At 39.7% G+C, this 27,605-nt stretch overlaps 1 protein-coding gene across 2 annotated transcripts in view; it reads right to left on the reverse strand.

Moving 5' to 3' along the window:
- CACNG8 (calcium voltage-gated channel auxiliary subunit gamma 8) overlaps nt 1-27,605 on the reverse strand; it is a 272,197-nt gene that overhangs the window by 142,193 nt on the left and 102,399 nt on the right. For both annotated transcript variants that reach the window (XM_073656291.1, XM_073656292.1), the window contains one exon: nt 9,445-9,997. In XM_073656291.1, the coding sequence (XP_073512392.1) occupies nt 9,445-9,667 (223 nt within the window). In that variant the 5' untranslated portion in view covers nt 9,668-9,997. The remainder of the gene's footprint in view (nt 1-9,444; nt 9,998-27,605) is intronic.

Raw genomic sequence — 27,605 nt, forward strand, 5'->3', positions numbered from 1 at the left:
GACAATGGCTGGAACCCAGTCGTGGCTCTGAAGTGAGGCGAGCTCACACACGTACCATGCCTGACCCATGTGCTTAACCTCATGGTTCAGCGGTTTCGCAAAACCAACCCTGATCTGCCGGATCTGCTTGTCAATATTCACTGCCTGTGTGCCCATTTTAGAAAGTCAGCAACAGCTTCCGCCGCCCTTGTTGTGCTTCAGCAGAGTTTGCAACTTCCAGTTCACTGACTGGTGTGCGGTGTCCCCATGCGTTGGAACTCTACATTGCAGATATTGGAAAGGATTTGTGAGCGGAAGAGGGCAGTTGTTGAGTACCAGCATCAACAAGACCGTCGGTATTCAGGTCAGACTCCACACATATGACGTCAGCAGTGGGCATGGATGTTAAACATCTGTACCATCCTTCAAAACTTTGAGGACTCCACCAAGATGGTGAGCGGCGATGACGCCATAATTAGCATCACCATCCCGCTTCTCTGTCTTCTGAAACACTCTCTGCTCACAATTAAAGAGGCGGGGCACAATGAGATGCCCAGCCTCATGTCATCCCAACTTGAATTGGGTGACAATGAGGAGGAGGAAGAAGAACGGGAGCAAGTTTCCTGTGCTATAGGGGGTACTACCTGCACAATTGTCATACTGTCTGTTCAGCGTGGATGGCCTGAGGACAGGGAGGAGGAGGAGGAGAGCATGGTCAGTCATCCTCTTGGTGAGGACACGGAAGTCTTGCCTGTTAGCAGTCTGGCGCACATGGCTGAGTTTATGTTACGCTGCCTTTCCTGTAACCATCGTGTTGTCCAAATTTTGGGTGACAGTCATTACTGGTTGGTGACACTTATAGACTCATGCAACAAGGAGAACTTTCTGTCTCTTATTCCCGTGCCGGATAGGAGTAATAAAAAGGGGCAGTACCAGAAGGCCCTTGTTGCATAATTATTAAAAAAAATTCCCATCTGAAAACACTGGCGACAGAGATCACAGTTCATTGGACAACCAAGGAGTACAGGCGAGAGAGACACAAATCCAATCCAGAAGAGGCAGGGGAACACTGTCAAAGTTTTGGGACAGTTTTCCCAGACCCTCCCATCGCACAGGCCCCGAGGCGCGGGGTACTTTCACAAAGAGGGAAAAATTTGGGAAGATGCTGAGGGAGTACCTTGCCGACCTTACCAACGTCCTCAGTGATTCCTCTGTGCCTTTTAATTATTGGGTATTCAAGCTAGACACACAGAATGAACTGGCTTTCTACGCCTTGGAGGTCCAGGCCTGCCGCTAGCGTTTTGTCAAAGTGGGTTTTCAGTGCCGCTGATAGAATTATAACCGATAGGCGCATCCGTTTGTCAACTGAAAATGCTGACAGGCTGACTCTTATAAAAATGAACAAGGGCTGGATTGGGTCAGACTTCTCAAAACCACCGAATGAGAGCAGCGTAACATAAACTCAAATACAGTGTCTTTTTTTTTAAAGGTCTAACTCTATTCCCATGCACCTCTGTCGTCATACTCAGACATGGGTATACGCTTCCTGATTTTGGCTATTTGCTCCTGTCCTCCTCCTTCTCCTCATCCTCATCCTCCACCACCATATCACCACGATATCTATTATATTATCTTATCTACGTCTCTTGCAAGGGGCATTGGCGTTCCTCCAAATTTTTGGCAGCCGTTGCATTCACTGCATAGGAAAACAGTATGGGAGAACCACTTCCTTATAATGGGAATACTTTTTTCAGGAGGCCCTCTGACCTCTACGTCTCTTGCAAGGAGCATTGGAGTTCCTCCAAATTTTTGTCAGCCGTTGCATTCACTGCATAGGCAAACGGTATGGGAGACCCACTTCCTAATAATGGGAATATTTTTTTCAAGATGCCCTCCGACCTCTACCTCTCTTGCAAGGGGCATTGGAGCTCCTCCAAATTTTTGGTAGCTGTTGTACTCACTTCATACTCTATAACTGGATAGCAGAATCGCTCCTTTCTAGGAACATGTCATTACTGAGGCCCACCTCTATGTGCCTTTAAATTGTTATTGGAGTTTTTCCTATATTTTGGCAGCCCTTGTACTCACTGCTTACCCTATAACTGGATGGCAGACACGCTCCTTCCTATTGGGAACATGTTGTTACTCTGGCCCACCTCTATGTGTCTTTAAATTGTTAATGGGGTCTTTCCGACAATTTGGCTGCCCTTGTACTCACCGCATACCCTATAACTGTATAGCAGAACTGCTCCATTCTAGGAACATGTCGTTACTGAGGCCTATCTCTATATGTCTTTAAATTTTTATTTGGGTTTTTCCTAAATTTGGGCAGCCCTTAAACTCACTGCATGACCTATAACAGGATAACAGACCCGCTCCTTTCTAATGGGAACATGACGTTACTGTGGCCCACATCTATGTGTCTTTAAATTGATATGGGTTTTTTCCCAAATTTTGGCAGCCCTTGCAGTCACTGCATGGTCATTACCACTATAGGAGACCCATAGTGGTCAGCCTCCGCACATAAGAACTGAGGAGTGGGCATTAATGTCAGACATCTGTGCTGTCCTTCAAAACCTTGAGGACTCCATCAAGATGGTGAGCTGCAATGATGCGATAATTAGCATCACCATCCCGCTTCTCTGTCCAGCCCTTGCACTCACTGCATGGGCATTACCAGTATAAGAGACCCATTCCTTAACAAAGGTAACAATTTTTTTACTGAGGCCCTCCTCTATGTCTCTTGAAAGGGGTATTGTGATGCATCCACATTTTAGACAGCCCTTGCAGTGACTGCATATGCAATAACAGTATAGGAGACCCACTCTTTAATAATGGGATCAACAAAGCATAGCCGGCTGCTGGTCCTTAAACAATATTGAGGGCCGACTGCTGGCCCTTTAAGAATAGTAAGGGCCACCTAATGGCCCTATAAAAATAGTCTTTGTGACTTTCAAAGTCCCTCCTTCATAAATTAAACAGGATGTGTCTGATGTCTCACACACCACATGGGCAGATAAAGTTGTAAAATGTTAAAATGACATTTACCGGTGATTGTATTTTTCACAGCTGAAAGCAATGCAAAAGTGCAAAAATGCATCAAAAACGCTACGTCTGAACATAGCCCAAGGTGAGGAGGAGCATTTTTGTTTTTGTATATTTACAGTGGTGGCCAAAAGTATTGGCACCCCTGCAATTCTGTCAGATAATACTCAGTTTCTTCCTGAAAATGATTGCAATCACAAATTCTTTGGTCTTATTATCTTCATTTAATTTGCTTGCAAGGAAAAAACACAAAAGAGAATGAAGCAAAAATCAAATCATTGATCATTTCACACAAAATTCCCCAAATTTGCCAGACAAAAGTATTGGCACCCTCAGCCTAATACTTGGTTGCACAACCTTTAGCCAAAATAACTGCTAACAACCGCTTCCGGTAACCATTAATGAGTTTCTTAAAATGCTCTGCTGGAATTGTAGACCATTCTTCTTTGGCAAACTGTTCCAGGTCCCTGATATTTGAATGGTGCCTTCTCCAAACTGCCATTTTGAGATCTCTCCATGGGTGTTCTATGGGATTCATGTCTGGACTCATTGCTGGCCACCTTAGAAGTCTCCAGTGCTTTCTCTCAAACCATTTTATAGTGCTTTTGGAAATGTGTTTTGGGTCATTGTCCTGCTGGAAGACCCATGACCTCTGAGGGAGACCCAGCTTTCTCACACTGGGCCCTACATTATGCTGCAAAATTTGTTGGTAGTCTTCAGACTTCATAATGCCATGCACACGGTCAAGCAGTCCAGTGCCAGAGGCAGCAAAGCAACCCCAAAACATGAGGGAACCTCCGCCATGTTTTACTGTAGGGACCGTGTTCTTTTCTATGAATGCCTCTTTTTTTTTCCTGTACACTCTATGTTGATGCGTTTCCCCAAAAAGCTCCACTTTTGTCTCATATGACCAGAGAACATTCTTCCAAAACGTTTTAGGCTTTCTCAAGTAAGTTTTGGCAAACTCCAGCCTGGCTTTTTTATGTCTCGGGGTAGGAAGTGGGGTCTTCCTGGGTATCCTACCATACAGTCCCTTTTCATTCAGACGCCGACGGATAGTGTGGGTTGACACTGTTGTATCCTCGGACTGCAGGGCAGCTTGAACTTGTTTGGATGTTAGTCGAGGTTCTTTATCCACCATCCGCACAATCTTGCGTTGAAATCTCTCGTCAATTTTTCTTTTCCGTCCACATCTAGGGAGGTTAGCCACAGTGCTATGGGCTTTAAACTTCTTGTTGACACTGCGCACGGAAGACACAGGAACATTCAGGTCTTTGGAGATGGACTTGTAGCCTTGAGATTGCTCATGCTTCCTCACAATTTGGTTTCTCAAGTCCTCAGACAGTTCTTTGGTCACCTTTCTTTTCTCCATGCTCAATGTGGTACACACAAGGACATAGGACAGAGGATGAGTCAACTTTAATCCATGTTAACTGGCTGCAAGTGTGATTTAGTTATTGCCAACACCTGTTAGGTGCCACAGGTAAGTTACAGGTGCTGTTAATTACACGAATTAGAGAAGCATCACATGATTTTTCAAACAGTGCCAATTCTTTTGTCCACCCCCTTTTTTAGGTTTGGTGTGGAATTATATCCAATTTGGCTTTAGGACAATTCTTTTTGTGTTTTTTCATTGAAGACAAATTAAATGAAGATGATAATACCAAAGAATTTGTGATTGCAATCATTTTCAGGAAGAAGCTGAGTATTATCTGACAGAATTGCAGGGGTGTCAATACTTTTGGCCACCACTGTATTTTGCCTTACATACAAGTCATTACCCTGGAAAGGATGTTCCTTAACATTTTTCCCAGGAAAATCCAATTTGGTTTCGTTTTTGTATGTTTATTGTAAGTCCATAAAAGTGGCATAATACTCTGACAACATTGTTGACAGCAGTGACTTGGGAGTCAGAGGTGCTTCAAAGGGTCTTCCCCATGCTGTCTCCATGTCATTTGAGCACTGTTCCCATCGATTTGGGCAATTTTTAGGCCCTCTGCAGACCGTCGGGGGAGAGCTGCCAGAAAAATGCTCGAGTTTCCCATAGACTTACATTGGACTTGTTGCTCGGACCGAGCACTCGAGCATTCCAATTTGCTCAACCCGAGCAACAAGTACCCGAGTATTTTAGTGCTATATCATCACTAAAAACTACCTTTCTGGCTGAGGCATTTTAACACATTCATGTTAATATACATAAAATATGCAGGTTGCACACTTTTCTGGCTGTACTACATTAAAGGGGTTTTCCAGCCCTATCTCTCAACTGCATTTTGGTTTAAAAAGACCAACTGTTGCTACGTTTCCCAGGTCCAGCACTGAGTCTCTGCGTTGCTCCCAGTGTCTGTTGTTGCAGTGCTGACGCCAGATCAGCAGCACTGCAGACAATTAGTGAGCTCAGTGGCTTGTGCCTTAAACTCGGGCAGTAGTTCAGCTGAAGAGCTGAACTACTGGCAGCAGCGCCAATGCTGTAGACAATAACAGACAGCAGAATCAGTGGTGGAGCCTCAGCACTGGACTTGTGGATGGTGTAAAGCACAGCTTGTTCTTTTAAAATGAACTGCAGCCACAGGACAGGAGTTTTCTGAAATCATAAAAACCCCTTACATATATATTAGAAAGTCAGCATGTGTGTCAATCCACCTGCAAAATATTTAACAACTTTCAATATATCTCTCAACTTCTTCTTACTGCATATTCTGCTATATCTTTAAAAAGGAACCTATCACTAGATTCATTCTGCCAAAACCTTAGGCAGCATGAATCAGAGACTGGCTGCAGTTTGGCATGTTTTACTCTGAAACGGTGCAGCATTTTAGGGAAAACATTGTTTGAAAAGCTGGCCGTGTTATAGGGATAGGCACGACTTGTCTTGCCCCTGGCCAGCTTCTGAATGCTCAAAATGACAGGTCTCTTCTTAAAGGGAATATGTCAGCAGGTTTTTGCTATGGAAGTTGAAGACAGCATGCTATAGGGGTTAGAACACAGATTTCAGAGAGGCCTGTCTTATCAAGCTCCGTGATGTTGTTCGCTTGCAATGATTGTTTTAGCACCAGGTGCTTATCGTTGCTGGACATATCAGCATGTGCCTCTTGGTCTGAAACACCCCCTCCTTGATAGGTATTTCACTGTCTATGGACATTGTATATACTGAGCCTGGTGTGGGTGGGGTAAGCTTTCTCAGCTCTGCTACATGCTAAGTCTAAAAGCTCTGATTGTGTCAGAACGGCTGCACCCAGTAATATAAGGGATACATTGTTGGATTCAGCTCCTCTTTGTCTACATCAGGCTGCTCTCAGATGAAGTAGTAAAAGCCTGCTTAAAAATTCCCTTTAAGTACACCATTGAAAGAGACTTGTCAATCAAGTGGAGCGGAGTAGGGAGTAGTAGTCTGCTCCAGACTTGTCAGTTCTTTCCCTATAGTACCCTGCCGACTTTTCATACAACCTTGCAGCCAGGTCTGATTCATGCCACCCAGGGTTTCGGCACCATGAATGTAAGGACATATTCCCGTTAATACTTTTCTGATGTTTCTGTCTGTGCATTTAACTGACAGAAGATATGTGGTTACTGATAGAGTTGCTATTATGTAAAGCATTCTTAATAAAGATAGGAAGTGATAAGAAATTGCCTGGCCAATCTAGAATAAGAGGTACTAAAAAAGAAAGCACAGTTGTAGTATTGCATGCTAGTTACATTCTACTTTCTATCTTTTCTGATAATATAGAGCAAAGTTATTTATCATGATTGCAGGAGTGATACAATACTATAGAAAGCTGAATCCGGTTTGGCGTTACTATTATTTTATTTATAGAAATGAATTTGTGAAAAACCAAGTCATTAAACTAACAACTCACGATCTGTCAGTAAAAGCTGTGATTTTAAAAAGCAAAAACAGGAAAAGTTTTAGTGAATTGTAACTTTAGATAAAATGTTGAGTTTGTTCTGCTACATTTCTTGAACTCTTTAATGCAATGAAGAACTAAAGTGACATAATTATAGGCTAACCTAAATCACACAATGCAAAACAGAGATCATTTTGCCTTTTATCAAATAGACTTATATTTTAATTATTTTTTATGATACAACATCATCCATCTTCAACTATAGATGGAGTGGGGTGAAATGGTGAAAATAAAACACAATTCTGCTCTGTGTTTGTTTTAGTGGGTGATAATGACCTGGCAACATGATTCTTCCGGTCACTACCATTATGGCAAAATGAAACTTATATAGATTTTTTTATATTTTAGTAGATTATAAAAAATTCTGAACTTTGACAAAATAAAGGTATGTGTCTTTTCTGAGACCTGTAACTTTTTTTTCTCTCCATCAAAGGAGATGTATGAGGGTAAATTGTAGCTATCATTGTACATACTATAGTCTCCGAGAAGACTAACGGCAATTTTTAACAGTTTCTTTTATTCCTTTTATCACATTTATCTTACAGGTAAAATAATGGTACAGTATATAGATAGATATGAATGTTATGGACACAGCAATGCCAAATATGCCTATTCATGATACTGCTCACTATACCTGCACTCACTGTGTGATGTACATCAGCTCCTATTTTAAAGACCGAGAGCTGAACTGCAGTTTTTGGCAGTAGCTAATGCACATTGAACAGAGCTAAACAGTTCCCCTCTGTTACATATTTACATCTAGTCGCCACTAGTGCTAATAAAAGCTGATCAGTAGGGGTGTCGGATGTCAGAACCCCAATGATCTGATATTGATGACCCATCCTAGTATAGTTCATCAGTATTATATAATTGGACAAAACAACTTCGGGGCCAGGTGGGTACCTACATTATGAAACTACTAAAGCAAGTATATAAAAATGTGTTAATTTAAAGTGATAATCAACGTAATATGCTGTCTTAAAGAGTTATTCTAAAGTGCCCAGCTTCCCAGTCTCCTTGCTTCTTAGTTTATAGCAAGACGGGCTCCTTTTTAGAGTGACCGTTATGGTGAGCAGCAGAAGTATTGGTAAAACTATGAAGCTCAGCACAAGTTCTGCTGTAACACATTCAGCTATCAGTGGTTTCTTCTGAGCCTATACTGTTATTACTATATTTATACTTCAAGGTAACAGGGTATTTAAACAAACACAAAGGTTATTACAGTGATAAGTGTGATTAGTTTGCCTGCTCTGAAAGCAGTCAATAATAAGAGCTGATGATTTTGCAAGATTTATAACAGCAGCTTGTCGGGAACTGAGAAGAAGCGGGAGGGAGATGAGCAACTAACTGCTCTATGAAAATCAATGGGCTGGAGAGAGGTGGCTGAGAAATTAAGAGTTAACCTCTTTTTGTAAATGTAATTAATGTGCACTTTTGGCCAGTGTGTGGGCAGGCCAAGCTCCATGTAAACCAGCTATACACTATACATTGCAGGAGAATTACAGCAGATAAAAAAGCAAGTCAATTGCAAATTTGATTATTTTCATTCTGTATAGTGAACTAAGGCAATTTGTTAACTTGAGAATATATCTTTAAGTAAGGCCAACATACCAAAAATATAGATCTGCTTTAGAATTAACTCAAATGGCAGATAAAAAAATACTGTGTCATTTGGCTTCTAGGAGTTAGAAGTGAGTACATGGAGAGCATTTTCTCACCCCTCCATGCTCCACTGAATGGTAACTGATATTTAGTTGCCTGTCAATTATTGGGGAGGGGGAGGTAGGAGGAATCTGATATAAAAATCAACTGTATTCTTTAATTTTTGCTGTATTCTTTGATTAAAATATAGACAATAAGCAAAATAATCAATACAATAAAATTAAAGGGATTTAACTAGGAAAAACAAGTTGTCATCTATCTGTGGAACAGGTGATAACTTATTAATCGGAGGGAGTCCGACCACTGGGACCCGCTGTGACTAGCACAATGAGAATTTTTATCTCTAAGGGGCACTTTCATATCTGTTAGAATGGAGAAGCAGTGCGGATACTCAACTGCCACTCCATTCATTCTCTATTGAAAAAAATCCAAGAGCAGTGCTCAACAACCTCATAGGTAATGAATGGTGGGGTGGTCAAACATGTGCACTGCCACTCCATTCTAATGATGAAAAGTGCCCAATTGTGTCAAATGGTGTGAGTCCCAGAGGTCGGACCCCCGCAATCAATAAGTTATCACTTATTAATTCGCTGGTGATACATGTTATAACCAGACAACCACTTTAAAAAGTTACTAAATGTCTTTCACTTAAATCACATTTATAAGAAAAAAATCTCAAAAGTAATGAACGTTCATAGCCTTACATTAGAAAAAGTCAGATCAATATTTGCTTTTTTAAAATTGACTATAAGTATTGAACATTCGGGAAAATATAGTAAAAGACCATCTAAAACAAAGCGATTCTATTAATATAAAATACAGAACACACAAATAAAATGGGAAAAAATCCTACCTTCCAAACAGCAAATTCTCCAGAGGCCAGAATGTGTCAACCCTCCTGGGTCTTTTTTATCTTTCTGTGGCGTTTCTTCACTTGATATATTTGTGGTATTGCAAATGAAGGCCCTGGCATACAGCCAGTAATCTGTTCCTATTGCGATTGTCATGAGCCCAAATGCAGCAAAAGCTCCTACCGTGGTCAGAAGGATCTGAACCCCTTTCTCACACCACACCATTCTGCCCTCATTCCACCTTTTCCACGACTCCAGGGTGACAGGTTGGGGGTTTCCTATTCACACAAGAATTAGTTTTGAGTAGAAGAAGCTCAATGTCTTCTTCTTCGGTCAAATTTGTGCTCTTTGGTTGGTACTGCCTATTTCTGGCCTTCTTTCACCTTAGGTTTCCAATGTCAGCAGGAGCTCAAATGCTTTTGCCAAAGGACGAGAGAAGCCACTGAATCGCTCAGGACTATCTTTTCAAAATGCCTCAAGTTGTGTTCCATTGACTGTCTAGGCTCAGATCTGTATGCTTCAGTGTCAAAGGCTTTCCTGTTGCATCACTAGAACCTGTTGAAGACATAAAGAGAATTTTTATTTTATCCTGTCCTATCACTTGATCTTCACATTTATTAAATTCCTTTGGGAGAATTGAAAAAAAAACAGTAATTTTGAATTTTTCTAACATGTTCCCTGTACAGTAGAAATAACATGTTAATTTTTTGTGAGTTTTAATTGGTTTATTTTGAGTTTTTCAATATCTTTTAGTACTTCTTTTGGTTGTTAGGATAAACAAAAAACAGCAATTGTAATACTGCTTATACTTCAATACAACTAGGGCAATAACACACTGCAATAATTTATTATTGTAGTGTATTATTAATCCTGTTGTTATTTACTGTGCTATCTATAAAGCTGGTAGTATTTTACCATTACATTTATGACAGCCAGGATCGGAGATAACTCTAATAGCAATCTCTTAAACCATCACTTGAGAGGGGAAATGTCACTTTCATATGAATATAGAAGCATGGCTTCATTATAAATTGTAAACAAAAAACCCTAGAACTCACTGCGTTTTTTGGTGCGTATTTGCAGCGCATAAACGCTCCAGAAATGCATTGCATACCTTATCCCATGACTACCTATGACATTCTGCAAGCTCTGTGCACATGGTCAGTATTTTTTCTGTGCAGATTTTACTCGCAGAAAAAATACGGACATGACCAATTCATGTGTGTTTCTGCATGCATATTTGCCTATACAATGAACTGGAAAAACACATGGCAAATACGCATGAAAAAACCCTGCTGAGAACAGGTAATTTCAGTAGGTTATCTGATGGAGAGCAGACATGAAGTATGTACATAGGGGAAACAACAGGTTATGTGGTGATACATTTCTCTCCTCTGTAAATAAGTCTTCCTAGCTTCAAAGCAACACAGGCTTAGCTTTGTGGTCTGCGCATTAGCCCAGAATTAATAACTGTCAGATGGATAAAGTTGTATATGCCATGTCACATATCTATAGAAAGCAAGAAATAATGATCAGAAATATGGCATTAAATCCTTCCCAACATTAGAGGGATATATACGTCATGGAAGAGAAAAACTTCCCGACCAATGAAGTATATATACTTCATGTCAATCATGTTATCACCATGACTAAATGGACCATGATCACTTGAAGGTGCCTGCTGTTTCTGACAGCAGGAAGTTTCAGGCAATCAAATTGCCTGAAACACTGATATCCAACCTACAATCGGTGCTGTAAGAGCACTGATCATAGGCTGAAGTCTAGAAACCATGGCGCCACCAGTGCCAACTCTGATTGGTGCAATCGGACAATGACATTGATTACACCAATCAAAGTACACATACGTGATCTGTGCCCACAGTGACCACCCTGTACTTACTCATTCTAACTGTGCACGTGAACAGGGCAGTCACTGTGTCACTCTTTCGCATTGTGCTGGGCCTTGTGGTGCTTCAAAGAGTGCCATCACTTCTGGTGTTCCTGCTGCTGCAGAAGAAGAAAGAAGGCATTCCTTATACTTTTCTGATCCATTCCTGATCCCTGATCTTTCCTAATCCACTGCAATCTCCCTCTCCACCCTTTTCCCCCTTTTCCCTCGGTATTCAGTGCCTCCAACACTGATAGTGAGGGAGAGGATTCCACATTAGTTTATTTTTCCTCCTACTTCTACTCTTTCTCAAGTGATATTGAACCGCCACGCAGATGCCCCAGGACAGAAAATGAACCAGCGCCTGCTGTTAATGACCCTCAATGGACCTCACCTACTGAAGATTGTGAACCACAGATTCCTGATTTTGTGGTGCAATCAGGAAACCAATTTGACACTACCAGCCTCACAGAAATTGACTTTTTCAAACTCTTTTTCTCTGAGAATTTTGTAAATCTCATGGTGTCCCAAACAAATTTGTATGCCCATCACTTTTTATGCCAAAATCTCACTTCATCGTTTGCCAAATGTACCCCTGTAGACGCCGTAAAAATGAAGTTTTGGGGCCTTGTTCTTCACAAGGGGATAGTGAAGAAGCCAGAAATTCAGTAATATTGTAGTGTTGATGTTTTATACAACACTCCACTGTTCTTCTTGGCTATGCCCTGGACATGCTTTGAGGCCATACACAAATTTTTGCATTACAGTGATAATGTCCCCCTGGAGTACACTTCAACTTTGACCGACTTTTCAAAGTTTGGCCAGTCATTGACCACTTCAGCAACAAATTTGCTGAGGTGTACATTCCCCAAAGGGACATCTGCCTGGCTGAGTCCCTAATAAATTTCAAAGGGAGGCTAAAATTCCGGCAATACCTGCCCAGTAAGAGGGCCAGGTACGGAATTAAGCTCTACAAAATGTGTGAGAGTACCTCAGAGTACAACCACAGGTTTAGAGTTTATGAAGGGAAGGACACCCGGTTTCATCCCCTGAATGCCCTCATTTCCTGGGAGTGAGTGGGAAAATTGTATGAGATTTGGCGCACCCACTGCTAGATCAAGGTTATCATCTCTATGTAGATAACTTTTATACCAGCATCCCACTTTTCCAGTCCCTCTCTGCGTGAGCTACTACAGCATGCGGTACTGTAAACAAAAATCAGAGAGGCCTCCCTAGGACGGTAGTAGGACAGATGCTCAAAAAGGATGAGAGCAGAGCATGTAGTAACAACATGCTGAGTGGTCAAGTACAAGGACAAGAGGAATGTCCTTTTCTTGACCACCATACATGATGACAGCAGCACCTCCACCGATATACGATGCACCTCTACATTGGTCCACAAACCAAACTGTCTACTGGAGTATAACAAGAACAAGGGGGGGAGTTGATCTCTCTGATCAAGACCTCCAGCCATACAGTGCTATGAGAAAAGTTAAGGTGTGGTACAAGAAGCTGGCTATGCATATCATACAGATGGCAATGTATAACTCTTTCGTGCTATCACAATGTGCAGGTCAGACTGGAACCTTCCTTTAGTTCAAGGAAGTAATGATCAAGGCCCTAAGATTTGGCAGTCAGGAAAGAGTGGGTCCGAGTACTTCCAGAACTGAAGGTGCCCATGTTGTACCAGAGCAACATTTCACCTGTGAGTTCTCTAAAACTGCCAAGAGGGGAAGGTCACAAAAAGTGTGCAAAGTGTGTTAGAGAAGGGGGATACGAAAGGACACAATTTATCAGCATGACACCTGCCCTGACAAACCTGGTCTGTCTATGAAAGACTGTTTTGGAGTCTGACACTTATCCATCGACTAATAAATGTATTTCTGACTTACACAACTCACATATGACAACTTGATGCACTTTACACAACTCATATAACAAACATATGCACTCTACACAACCCATATGCCAACCTGATGCACTCTACACTACTCACATATGCCAGCCTGATGCATTCTAAAAAAACTCACGTGTGCCATCACATTAACAAATTCACATAGAAAACTCTAGATTAATTCCAATATATGGTCACAAGTGGTTTTGTAAATTTTGTTGGAAAAATGTGAAATTGCTGGTCAACTTTTAACTCTGCTAACTTCCCAACAAATAAAAATGATGTTTCAAAATTTGTGTGATGTTAAGTAGACATGTGGGAAATGTTATTTATTAACTATTTTGTGTGACATATCTCTCTGATTTAAGGGCATACAAATTTAAATTTTAAATAAGTCAGAATCTTTAAGATCCATTGAAGCGTTCCATAATTATTATCTCATGAATTGACACTGGTCAGAATTGTAAAATTTGGGCTGGTTATGAATGTGACAACAGGCTCGAAGTTGAAGGGGTTAATATCTCTCACCTGGGACTTTCAGGTGGGCAGAAATCCTTAAGATTGGGGAGCTCCTAATTTTTGGTACCTCAGCAGCATCTGATTTATCGGCCCCCATCTGTGGTCATAAGAGGAGTGGCTCTTACCTGGTGAAAGCAGATTCTGACCATTGTTACATACTAGGAGATACAGCTCGCTGTGAGATTGCACAATTTCCTAATTTAATTGCTCCCCTTGGCAAGATCTGCACCATTCATATGACAACAGCTCTTCTAATGTTCTTTTGTTAATGCCTTTTAATTTTATGTGACGGTAGAGTGGGTACGGAAAGTATTCAGACCTCTTTAAATTTTTCACTCTTTGTTTCATTGCAGCCATTTAGTAAATTCTAAAAAGTTCAGTTCATTTTTTTTTCATTAAAGTACACTCTGCACCCCACCTTGACTGAAAAAAAACAGAAATGTAGAAATTTTTCCAAATTTATTAAAAAAGAAAAACTGAAATATCACATGGTCATAAGTATTCAGACCCTTTGCTCAGTATTGAGTAGAAACACCCTTTTGAGCTAGTACAGCCATGAGTCTTCTTGGGAATGATGCAACAAGTTTTTCACATCTGGATTTGGGGATCCTCTGCCATTCTTGTTTGCAGATCCTCTCCAGTTCTATCAGGTTGGATGGTGAACGTTGGTGGACAGCCATTTTCAGGTCTCTCCAGAGATGCTTAATTGGGTTTAGGTCAGGGCTCTGGCTGGGCCAGTCAAAAATGGACACATAGTTGTTCTGAAGCCACTCCTTTGTTATTTTAGCTGTGTGCTTAGGGTCATTGTATTGTTGGAAGGTGAACCTTCGGCCAAGTCTGAGGTCCAGAGCACTCTGGAAGCGGTTTTCATCCAGGATATCTCTGTACGTGGCTGAATTCATGTTTCCTTCAATTGTAACCAGTCGTCCTGTCCCTGCAGCTGAAAAACATCCCCATAACATGATGCTGCCACCACAATGTTTCACTGTTCGGATTGTATTGGGCAGGTGATGAGCAGTGTCTGGTTTTCTCCACACATACCGCTTAGAATTATCACCAAAAAGTTCTATCTTCGTCTCATCAGACCAGAGAATCTTATTTCTTATAGTCTGGGAGTCCTTCATGTGTTTTTGGGCAAACTCTATGCGAACTTTCATATGTCTTGCACTGATGAGAGGCTTCCATATGGTCACTCGGCTATAAAGTCCTGACTGGTGGAGGGCTGCAGTGATAGTTGACTTTGTGGAACTTTCTCTCCATCTCCCTACTGCATCTCTAGAGCTCAGCCACAGTGATCTTGGGGTTCTTCTTTACCTCTCTCACCAAGGCTCTTCTCCCACGATTGCTCAGTTTGGCTGGACGGCCAAGTCTAGGAAGACTTCTGGTGGTCCCAAACTTCTTCCATTTAAGGATTATAGAGGCCACCCTGCTCTTAGGAACCTTGTGCAATGCAGAAATTCTTTTGTAACCTTGGCCAAACGTTAACAGTACTGGGTGCCCAATTAACCTGTAATAACTATTGGTGGTGGGGTGGCAGCAAATTTTTCTTTAGTTATTGTGGAGCTTGGCAGTGATCTTTCTGAAGTTTATATACATACCCATGCACTGGAATCAGATGTGTATATACTACATATTCCCAATAAACTTGCCTAGTACAAAAGCAGCTGTGGCTTCACCGATAAATCGTCAGTCAATTGAGTGATTGTCCTGACAATTGAAGGCAGCAAACTGCTGTTTGTGACACCAACCATTATAGCAGAGTCCAGCTATATATTACAGCCAATACTAGCTGGTATTCGTATGGGTGCAGTTTCTGCACCTATGTTATAATTGCATCGTATAGTAATTTCCAGGCAAGATTTAAAAATCACTGTCAATTTGAATAATAAAAAAAAATGTCATTTTGACTACCATACCTCTTATTAATCTGACACTTAGGGCTCGTGAAGACAACAAATTTTCTTGTACGACTGCTATCCTTGGTTTTCACATACCTATGATATTCTATGGGGCTGTGCACATGTCCGCTCTTTTTTTCCGGACTGTGTAGTCCGTTTAAAAAATCACATGTCCAATTTTGATCTGAGGGGTCGGCTCAAATTAAGTAAGGCAAGTCTAGAGGTCCATGAAAAACATGGATGACATAAGAGTGGTTTAAGATTTTCATGGCATGACAGAAAGGACAAGGTAGAGAACCTTTTTTTCCTCCACCTTAAAAAAGTGAAGCCACTTTGATCAAACTCTGAACAAAGTCTGATCAGAATTATAGGTCAATTTTTCAAGGATGTGAACCTACCCTTAAGATGCCCACATAAATGCACTTACAAGCATTTTACCTACAGTTACCTCTCCTATTAATATGAATATGATCATCTAGGACGTTTGTTCATGTTTCTCTATGGGGAGAAGAAGTAAGCCACTGAGAGACCTCTGTCAGTGACTTATATAGGGCGACTACAAAAGGATTATCCAATGGATTTCAAACTGCCCAATACTTCTACATATACAGATGATGTCAGTGAAGGGTCTAATATAGGTCAAATGGTTGGGGACCTCAGAGCCTAGATCTCAATATTATTGTATGTGTTTGAGATTACTTGGATCTTACAAGTCAGAAAATGCATCCAACTTCTAAGACCAAAGCGTGGAAGCATTACAAGAACCAGGGTATAAATTTCAGTGCAGATTATTGTAAAAAGGAAAAAAAAGTAATCAGAAAAATAGAAGCTGTAATGAAGACAAAGCGTAGACACATATCTTCATAAATATCATTATAAATGAGTCTCACTATTAAAATGGAAGCACAGTAAAGAAAAGACATCTGTGAGTGCATACACTAAGCAGTTTACTGATGATGTATCTGACCGCTGTAAAACAAGGGAAATAATTCTGCTTAGACAAGAAGAACAAATAGATCAAGAAACTGTCACTGGTTGCATTTTACATCCAAGTTGCTACTTTATAGCGCAGCACTAATTAGCAAGCTACATTGGATTTTCAATAAAGTGAAGCAGCGTAACCTATCTTTCAATGGGATTTTGAGCTTGTTTCTTCAGACACTTAATAGTGCCTTGAATTTAAAGTTTTACATTTGTGAATCAATTTATTACATAAGGAAGCAAAGCCTCTTATTGTATGGTTGGGTAACCAGGAAATTCTATATGCACAAAGTGCTTCAAAGAATTTTCCAATCGGTTGAAAGAAAGTGTGTGCTTTTATTTTACTATCTTTACTCATTGGAGATATGTCAGATAACTGGTTGTGATGGTTTTAGGACTCAGACCCTTCACAGTTTGCTTGCCATTATGGTGAGCTGCCACCCTGTATCTGAGGGCTACTCCTAACAGCCCAATATCAGAGAGGTAATAGAGTGTTTGGAAAATTCTCATAAATAATGCAATGAAACAAGATGTGTAGAAAAAATTTCTTATTTTTATCTTAATAGTGTAGATCCACCATGAAGATAAACAAGTAGTCGAACTTATACAAAATAATCCAAGTAGAAAAATTTTCTGCAGCGAAGTTCATAAAAGTTCACACTGCACAGTCCATGGACGGCACTGATAGATAATGGGCATGTACACATCTGTCCAATGTTTCGAGGTAAAAATACGTTTTTGAGCATGTTTGACAAATCATTGTCAAGAGTTAAACCTGGTAACTCCTTTATACCAGGCAGCAGCTCTTCCCTGTGAGCTATTCAGTTCTATGGACAGTTCCTTGCTTAATCAGATACCAGTACATATGTTGTTTCTGAATGGCTCCACCTTGTGTTGTTCCTGATTGACTTCATCCTGTGATTTACCGATTGAACACCCTATATAAAACTGGCCTGGCACCTCCTACCTTTTGAGATTATTGAGCTCTCAACCTTTAGTCTAGCACTCTCAGCTGCTCCTCCTCCAAACCATGCTGCTATCTCCTATGTACTGACCCCTGGCTTCCCTACTAACTACGCAATCTGCTAATCCTCCAATACCGTACTGCCACTCCTGTGTACCGACTTCTGGCTTCCTTACTGACTATGCAGCCTGCTAATCCTCCAATATTATACTGCCACTCCTGTGTACCGACCTTTGTCTTCCTTTGACTATGCTACCAGCCTCTACTACACCTAGTGGTTGCAATAATTCTCCAATTCTGACCAGAGCGTAACACACTACTTCTTCTTGGGGCAATCCTATGCTGAGCTTTCTGACATTTTATAGAAGATCCGCCTTATAATCCTCCTCGAAAACTGCTTCAAAAAGTCATATAAAGCTCTTCCTACTCATTTCTATGGGAAATCCACTTTGCTGTCCATAGAGATTTTTGAGCACTATTTTCGAATAGGTTTTGAAAAACACCCGCTAAAAAAAAAGAGCATTTCTGTTCTTTGAAGTGGATCCTAATGGAATCTTATTTATTTACTTTACTTGCTTACATACTGCCATTAATTTCCACAGAACTTTACAGACATTATCATCGCTGTCCCCATTGGAGTTCACAAATTAAATTCCCTATAAGTCTTTGGTCTGTGAGAGGAAACTGGAGCACCCAGAGAAAACCCATGCAAATACGGGGAGAACATATAAACTCCTTGCAGATGTTCTCCTTGGTTGATGTGAACCCAAGACACTGGTGCTGCAAAGCTACAGTGATAACCACTGAGCCACCATGCTGCACTAAATTAGGCACAGTCCAAAAGGGCTGAAAATGTTTCATCAAAAACTCATCCAAAATCTTCAATACCTCCTCAAAATAGAATCAATAAAATACATTTTTTTCCAAAAACTCCTCAAAATAGGAGTCTACCCTGAAGTGGTTTCCCCTTAAAAAACTTAGTAATACACAGTTTGTGAGTTTCAAGGGTCCTTCGTCTCTATATCCTGCCCACCAAGATTGATGTTTTGCTTCTGATTTGTGATAGTTGCAGTAAATCACAAGCTGAAGCGATCAGATGTGCATTCTATGACGTTGTTGAAAGATGCAGACATTGGCAAGTAAAAAGGAGCCAGGGTTGTAAGAGTTGTAAGCTGATTTTTTTTTACCATACTAAGTTTCAATTTTATGTCTATGCCAGGGATTTGGATATCTATATCAATAAAATTAGATCTGACCATGAGATATATAGAAAATATATTAGGAAATTAAAATATTTTGTGCATAACGACAACAAAAGGTGGATATGCACTTAAAACATTCATTTTACATCTTGGTGCTGGGATGGGTAAATCAAGATGACCCCATTCCATAAATAGCAGGGGCTACCTCTAAGGCCGGTTTTACACGTCCGTATATTTCCAGCACCGGAAAAAATGGTACCGGAGATATCCGTGTCCCGTGTGTCCATGTGTGTCACACATGTTGCAACCATGTGCCACCCATGTGCTGCATCAGGATCACACGGACCGGCGCCTGGGAATCAGCGCTACAGTTAGCGCTGTTCCCAAGTGCCGGGTGCTGAACGCTGCCCTCATTATGGTTCACTGCCAGCGCTATGATCAGCACCAGCAGGGACAATGATAAGGGTAGTAGTAGTCTGCTCCCGCAGTGTCCACCTGTAAAAGAAAGAATAAATTAATAAAATTCTTATATTCACCTGTCCGGAGATTCCCCTGCTATAATCATCTGACCGCTGATGCCGGGGAGGCGGGCAGAATGAGCCACTCCAGCTAGCGGCTCCGGAGCTGCACTCGATGAGTGACAGGACACCGCTCTTGAGCTCAGCTCCGGGCCCAGTTTGCTGGAGCGAGTCATTCTCCCTGGCTCCTCTGCTGATCGGTCTCATGAATTACAGCGGGGGACACTTAGGTGAATATATGGATTTTTTGTTTTATTCTTATTTTTACAGGTGGACACTGAGGGAGCAGACTACTACTACCCTCATCATTGTCCCTGCTGGTGCTGATGGCAATGCCGGCAAGGAACCATGATGAGGGCAATGTTCAGCACCCTGCACTTGGGAACAGCACTAACTGTAGCGCTGATTTCCAGGCACTGGTACGTGTCACACTGATGACACACAGATGTCATCCATGTGTGTTCAGCTTGAGACACTTTTGCGGCCCGTGCATCCGTAAAAAAAGGACACACGGTCTGTGGAAAAACACTAACATGCGCAGACCCATAGATTTAAATGGGCCTGCGTGTGTCAGTGTCTCCAGTACGTGTGGAAACTGTCACCACTCATACTGGAAACAGGGATATGTGAAAGAGCCCTAAGAGCAGATGGTGTTTAACCCTAGAACGCATGACCATAAAAATCTACACTTTCACATACCTGGAGCCTTTTAGGCCCGTGTGCAAATAATAAATAAATGACCAACTGGAAATGACAAACAACTATATACCTGAGGAATACCTAGAGTTTCAAAATTCTAACTAAAGAAATCTTGCAGAAATTAAAAAACAATTAACAGGGCGGGCCTGCGAGGCCCCAGGTATGCGTTCTAGGGTTAACACCTTTAATGCCACTGTCAATCTCTGACAGTGGCATTTAAGTGAACGATCCTGGTTGGACATTAGTTCAAGCGCCTATCAGACCTCTCGCGATGAGATCATGGGATGCCAGTGGATAGTATGCTGAAGATCAGCCCAATCAACGACCACAGGCTGGGTTTCATAGAGACTGTTATTTCCAATATATACTGCCATACTAAGGTATGGCATTATATAGAACAAGTAATCAATCACAAGTTCAAGTCCCCTATTGGAACTAAATAATAAAGCATTAAGTGAGAAAAAAAACATAAAAGAAAACATAAACATTCTACTTTTCCCCCTTTTTAGCAGTTGTAAATAAAAAAAATTAAAAACCTGAGCACAATTTTTGTCACTAAATCCTTGAGTAAATACTAGGCGCTCAAAAACAAACAACTAAAAAACAATTAGGGTATGTGCATAAAATGGGGGCGATTCATTTATGTATTTTCTGGAAAAAAAAAGCTTTGAAAAGTCGAATTCTGGTGCTTTCCCGCCATTATTGCACCAGTTCTGACAAAAGGCAGAGCTCAGGGGGAGAGTGTCTGACGGGGTTTGGCGACCCCCTCTTGTCAAATTGATGACAAGCAGCATTCGCCACAAACAGAGGCTTAAGTAAGACACACCATTATGCACTTTGCCTGCTTAATTAAGAAGCATGCACCTCTTAATGAATCAGGAGTGTCCACTTCAAAACACCACCTCATCAAGACAGGGTGAGAGACTCGTCGGTCTTGATGAATCGCCCCAATGTCTTTTTCAAGAGGATTCTGCCTGGAACCCACCTGAAAAAGTGCTAAAAAAAGGCATATAGAATGAACATACTGCACAGCCATGTCAAAACGACTTGCTGTGCATATGTTCTGCCTTTGTAACTCCTTTTAACCACTTCTTCTTGCGGATATGTTGATGTCTACTAAAGTGGACTACAAAATAAAGTGTAAAGTAAAAATAAAAGTTTTTAAGGTATAAAAAAAACATTAAAATGTGAATCATCCCCCTTCCTTTTCACTATCCAAAAAATAAAGAAATATGCAAAAATAAAAACATAAGCATGCTCTGTATCTTTGCATCTGCACAAGTCCAAATTATCAAAAAATAAAATTATTTAACTAATAGAGTAAACGCTCTAAAAAAAAATCAAAACTATAGTATTGCTTAGTCGCTCACCATACCTATCCCAAAATACACAATAAAAAGCAATTTAAGCTTCACGTTTTCCAAAATGCTACAATAAAAAAGACAACCTCCATAAAACTCCATTAATGGACATATGTAAAATGTATGGGACTCGGAAGATAATGACACAAACCAATGTTTTTTTGAAAAATCCGGATTTTTTTTAAACCAGTAAAATATTAATAAAACAATGAAAATTTGGTATATGGCAAAGTGAATGGTGTAATTCAAAAGAACCAAAAAAATGTTTTGATATGGCAATGTCTGCTCTAAAATGAAAAATGTAGGGATTTAGAAGAAGCGAATGAAAAATTCTAGATCAGAAACTAAAACAGTTTGCTTTCTAATGGGGCAAAGTGGTTGTTAATGATCTTGGAAATCCTCAGCTTTTTGTAGATTTGGGAAAAAGGAAACTGCAGGAAAAAAATATGACCGTTTTGCAGAAATTATAGCAATCATATAACATTGCATGGTTTGTTTGCGCGTTGATAGTATTTAATTGATTTGCATATTATTCAAGTCAATTTAACTGAATTTAAGATAAGTTAATTGTCTGTAAAACGAGTGTGTAATATCATCTTGTTGGGCATTTGCATGTAAAATTGTCAAATCCTTTGGTAGTCATTTCAGCAGCAGTTAAGACAATATTGCATTTCATCAAATTAGTAAAAGTATGAATTTCTCATCATGTGAATGAGAACAGCAAAGATTTAAACAATTTACTTAAAGAGAATATTGAACCGTGTTATAGAGCGAGTGAAAAAGAGACAGATTAAAAGAATTGTCCACTTCTGGGTCTATTTAAAATAAAAACATTGTATATTCACCTCTCACAGCGACACCGTTTCAACAATGTCGGCGCCAATATTCATGGCGGGTCACATATTATTGTTATATCACAGATCTGCTGCAGCCAATACTATTACGTCATAGTAGATATCCACTCTGACATAATGAGAGAGAATGAATCTTCCAGTTCCAAATTTAGGTCCTCATTGTTTAAACAGGGTTCAGGTTCAGGTTCAAGCAAAGTTCTGGTACCCGAATCAAACTTTGGACTAAAGTTTGGGTCGGGTACCAGAACCCGAACATCCACGGGTCCGCTCATCCCTAGTCTTGGGAGCTTTTCAGAAATGCTACAAATTCATCCTAACTGCTCCTGATGACTCTCTGCTTGCTCTTCCTTTCTCTCTGTGTTGGGATAGTCACACAATTGTTTTCTCTCCATCCAAGAAAAACAGTCCGATTTTGCTAATCACACTCTGATCAGAGTTTGAACAGAATTTAATCAGAGTGTGATCCGATTTTCTTGGAGGTGAAGAATGAAAAAAGTTTTTCCACCTTCTGAATTATGTCAGTCTGTGAAAATTGGACCACATTTAGATGTCATACGATTTTTTTCACGGACCCATAGATTTAAATGGGCAAGTGTTCTCCGATTCTCAAAGGCACATCATGCATGCTGCGAGTGGTCCAAGGAAAAATCAGACATGTGCACAGCCCTACACAATAAAATATAACATAGAAACTACTGCCATCCATCAAAACCACAGATAGCACTATTCCGATTTACATGGTCGAGTGCACCTACTCTAAGGCTGATTTCAAATGTCAAGGGTTTTGTTTCACATACGTGAAAAACGGTCTGTATTTTTTTTGTGTGCTGAAGCTATTTTGATCCATATGTCAGTTTTTGAAATCATTGTTGCATCTATTTTTATTGTATGAAGAAAAAGATTTCTTAGCTTCTCCCACCCATTAAACAGTAAAGTACGGACAGCTCACAGATGACATCTGTGTGCATACCATTGTTTTTTCAAGGGGCCATTGACTTGCATTAGTGAGTTTGATCCATAGCACGGATCAAAGTAGAATATGACTCCGTTCTTTTTTTTGCTGTCAATCGGTCCACAACAAAAAGGGCATGAGAAAAGGCGCATTCATTACAATGGGTCCATAATCTATCATTAAAAATAAAGGATAGCACATGTACCAAAAATGTACAGACTCGAAGGAAAGTATATAGAGAACAGTATTGGAGCTGTGATGACACATGAAAACAAAGGAAGACAGCATCACCCTGGGTACACACAGACCTCACATCCAGCATGTATTGCAGGGAGAGACACTCCCACAAGAGTAAATTCTGAAACATCAATCAGGCTGAAAAATGCATATCAGAAGGTCTTAACTCCTTCACAACATCTGCCGTATATACAGTATACGGTGCATGCCGGAAGTCGGGTGTATGGAGTGGGCTAACACTTTGAGGCCTCCCATACCCAGCAGATGATGGCTGTGTATTACAACCAGGACCTGCCGCTAACAATAGTTGGTGGAGCGGAGCCTGCATGGGGCACGTCATTCCATGCGCCCATCGGCACGCCTATGATGTCATTGCGGGTCGCCGATGGGTTGATATGACAGCCGGGGGTTTGCTGATGGCGCCGGTGCTTGTCATTATAGAGCTCCGTTGAAACACTACCTGTGGCCGGGCTTCAAAGGATACCATGATTTTTACTATGTAGCACAAGCAATCAGATGATTGCACCTTTAAGCTAACAGGAACAGGGAAAAGTAAAAAAAATGTATAAAAAACTATGAAAAAATAAAAAAACATAAAAGTTCAAATCACCCCTCTGTTCCCTCATTAAAAATATAGTAAAAAAAATAAAAATACACATATGTGGTATTGCTTTGTTCAGAAAAGTCCAATATATCAAAATACCCAATCAACAAACATCATAAATGTAAAAAAAAAAAAAAAAACAGCAAAATTACGTTTTTTTGGTCACTGCAATTCCATAAAAAATGCTGTAACATGCAATGAAAGCATCATATCTCTCCCGTAATGGTATCAATAAAAAAATAGTCTCATCAAGCAAAAAAAGAAGCTCCCACACAGCTTCATCGACCAAAAAATAAAAAATGTTATGTGCCTTAGAACCTGGCGACAAAACCCGAAAATTGCTTTTTGCAAATTTCAGATTTTTTTATGCGATTTATTTAGTACCTGCATTTCCCATTCTCACACTAGTCATGGACTTCATGCATAACCTTCTACAATAAGAGCTCTAGATGACTATCATTAGGTTTCCTCGTGTTGGGCCATATTGGACTTACATTAGATTTATGTTACAGCTTTCACACCTTCAGTCTACTGAGTACTAGTGATGAGCGAGTATGTTTTGTTAACCCTTTCGCCGAGTATGCTCGGGCGAGCACAGAGTAGTTACAGCTGCTTGGTGATATGTTTGAATCACTCCTGATTTGCGACTGTTTGACAGCTTTAATACATGTGAGGAATGTCTATTTCTTACACATTCCTCACATGTATTAAAGCTGTCAAACAGTTGCAAATCATGCACACGGGAGCAATTCAAACATAACACCGAGCAGCTGTAACTACTCGGGGCTCGTCCGAGCATACTCGGCGAGAGGGTTAACAAAACATACTCGCTCATCACTACTGAGTACCAATTTTTCACTTGTTACTCCATTCTGTGTGTTCATTTGGCATGCTGTACTATGCTTGATATTCTACATGCTTGGCCTTCCCTCACCTGTGTATGATTTGCTCCTATGTGGTTCAGGATTTTTAATCATTTATGTATTTATATAACCAATGTATTTGACTTTATGTAGTGTGGGCACCCGTTTTCTTCAGTGCCACCTTATAACCAATTACTAGTGAACTAAAGGTTTTTTACTTTTACAACTTCACGTTTCTGACCTTCTATGACCATATGTTCGTTGTTTCCGCTATTGGGTTTTCTTAAGACTATTGAGGATGTCATCTGTATAAAAACCCTCTATAATAATCTGTATAAAAAGTAGTTCTCTTGCAACATACCCATCTTTTGCATATGACTCTCATTGCTCAGAGCATGATCATGCAATGCTCACAATATTCCCTGATTGTCCTGAAATTGTACGGTAATAAAAGCTTTCATAAAGAAGTAGAGACATCTCCATCACAAAGTTCTGTAGTATTGAAATCCCCTTCATTGTGAAGGTCGTCTTGACCAGACCAATTTCACGCCTTGTGAGCCGTCTTGTTTAAAGATTAAAATGTCTAAATATTGGCACATGTTCTAGCACGTACTTGAAGGTGATCAATGAGTGACTGATGAGAGGAAAGCCCTAAATAAGATCATTTACCTCACGGTGGCATTCCATTTTGCTAATTCTTCATGGTATATATTTGCAGGTGTGCGTATCTTATGCACCATAAGGCAGCAGATTTTTGCAGTGATTATATTTTTTTAACTCTAAAACAAAGTTCTCACAATGAGTAGTTGGTGAGTTTTTGATATTGGAGACTTTCTGCTGCATTTCTGCACCAATTAGCTAAATTAGGTTATTTGTGTATTTTGCTTTTGCGCCTTTGAGCCTTTTTAAATACGTTTTTATTGTGTTCCTGTTGTGATTTTTGCCTCTTTCTTCTATGTCACGTTTTAAATAAAGCTGCTTAGTTTTTGATACTTCCTCATATTTGGCTTTGACTAAACTTTATTGAAACAGTCATCTTTAGATTACATGCATTTTTAGTGCATTTCTGCAGTGGAAACACCTAGACATTTTTACGTACAGATTGTCCACATCTTATGCAATTCTATGGGTAAAATCGGCAAAAGAGAGATTAACATGTTGTGGGTCTCAAAAATGCACAAAAATCAGTTAACACACTTTTTTTCAGTGTTCAAAAAGAAACATGTCAATTCTTGAGATGTTTCTGTCTGAAAAATGGTGCCAAATTTGGGAGCAGAATGACTGGGAGGAAGAAATCCGCAAAAAAAAGTGCGACAAAAAACAGGCTTTTTTAATCTTTTTTTTTTCATTCATTATCAGATTTTCAGTCATGTTATCAGACCCCAAATTATTTTACAAAATTGATAGACAGATAAGGCCTTTTGAAAGGGTCTAAACATGATAAAATAACAATATAATTATTTTATTCTGTATGCAAATATTAATGCAAATATTAATTTAATTGCTAATGTTTTCACATCATAATGCAAATACCAATGGGCACCAATGTCTCTCTTACTCTGAGACTTGTAGTCTTAAAACTTAGTAAGCTCTAAATATCTTGTCAGAGGAAAAATACTATTAGTATATACACATGCAGTACATACATATATACATTGACTTTACTATAATAACATATAAAAGTTCTCATCTTTAGTGGGAATTAAAAATTTGTGAGCTATACTAAGCATTCAAAACTTCAACTAAATCACCCAATATTTCCTGTATCACTACATAGAGTATGCGATTCTTCATAATTGGCAGGTCACTGATTTGACTATCAGTATCACATAAACCTAAAGCATGTGTCATTTATCATTATGAGCATGATAATCTTAATCAGACATCTCTACATTTCTCTAGTGCCTACAAATTGCTAAAATAAATTACCTAAATATTTTTTTTTACTTTTTCACTTTAGGAATTGGTCAATAATAAACTAGTATTATGATGAGTAATCAACAAATTTCCGAAGCTTCTCTCTGCTCAGATTTCAAGACCTAAATATACGTTACAATATTCCTTTCTTGAAGTAGTCACTTGATGCTTGTCTATATCATACTTGACCTAGACCTTTGTTCCCAAAGGTTATTATTGGTTTGTCACTTTTTAACTTGGACCCTTATGGACAAACTGGAACATATTTTGTGTGTGTCATGTGACCTTTTAGTAGGTCAAATGGAATTCCTGAAATGTACAGTAATACAAGTTGGTAGTGAATAAAATGATATAAGGTTATATGGTGAAGTGCTGCATCAACGTAAATCCAAGAGAAAATTATAGAAAATATAAAGCTATTTGAAAAGTAATATAATCTTGTTTTTTATATGTTGTTTTCATAATGTAATATAATTGCAACAAAAACAGGTACATTACTGAGAGAAAAATGAAATCCCCCTTTAATCGCTGTGCTTGATGATTGTTGTGCAGCTCCTTTTATACCACCACACAGCTCTTACAGAGTTTGACTAATGAGAATTACAGTGTTCAGATTTAGCCACCAAAGTTTGATATAAAACTTTATCAGTCCTTGTTAATCACTTTGGTTGACATTTTACATCCTAGGAGGGCAAATCTTACTTCTGATATGAATGTAAAATTTAGATAAGTGCATTGCTTTAATTAAATGTAACTGAAATATGATTTAGGAATAACAACAGGCATTTTAAATTGATAAAAACTGGAGAAAT

The sequence above is a fragment of the Phyllobates terribilis genome, unplaced genomic scaffold (genome assembly GCF_046119375.1).
Source record: "Phyllobates terribilis strain yellow unplaced genomic scaffold, ASM4611937v1 Scaffold_12__6_contigs__length_324123572, whole genome shotgun sequence".
In the NCBI taxonomy this organism is placed as follows: Eukaryota; Metazoa; Chordata; class Amphibia; order Anura; family Dendrobatidae; genus Phyllobates; species Phyllobates terribilis.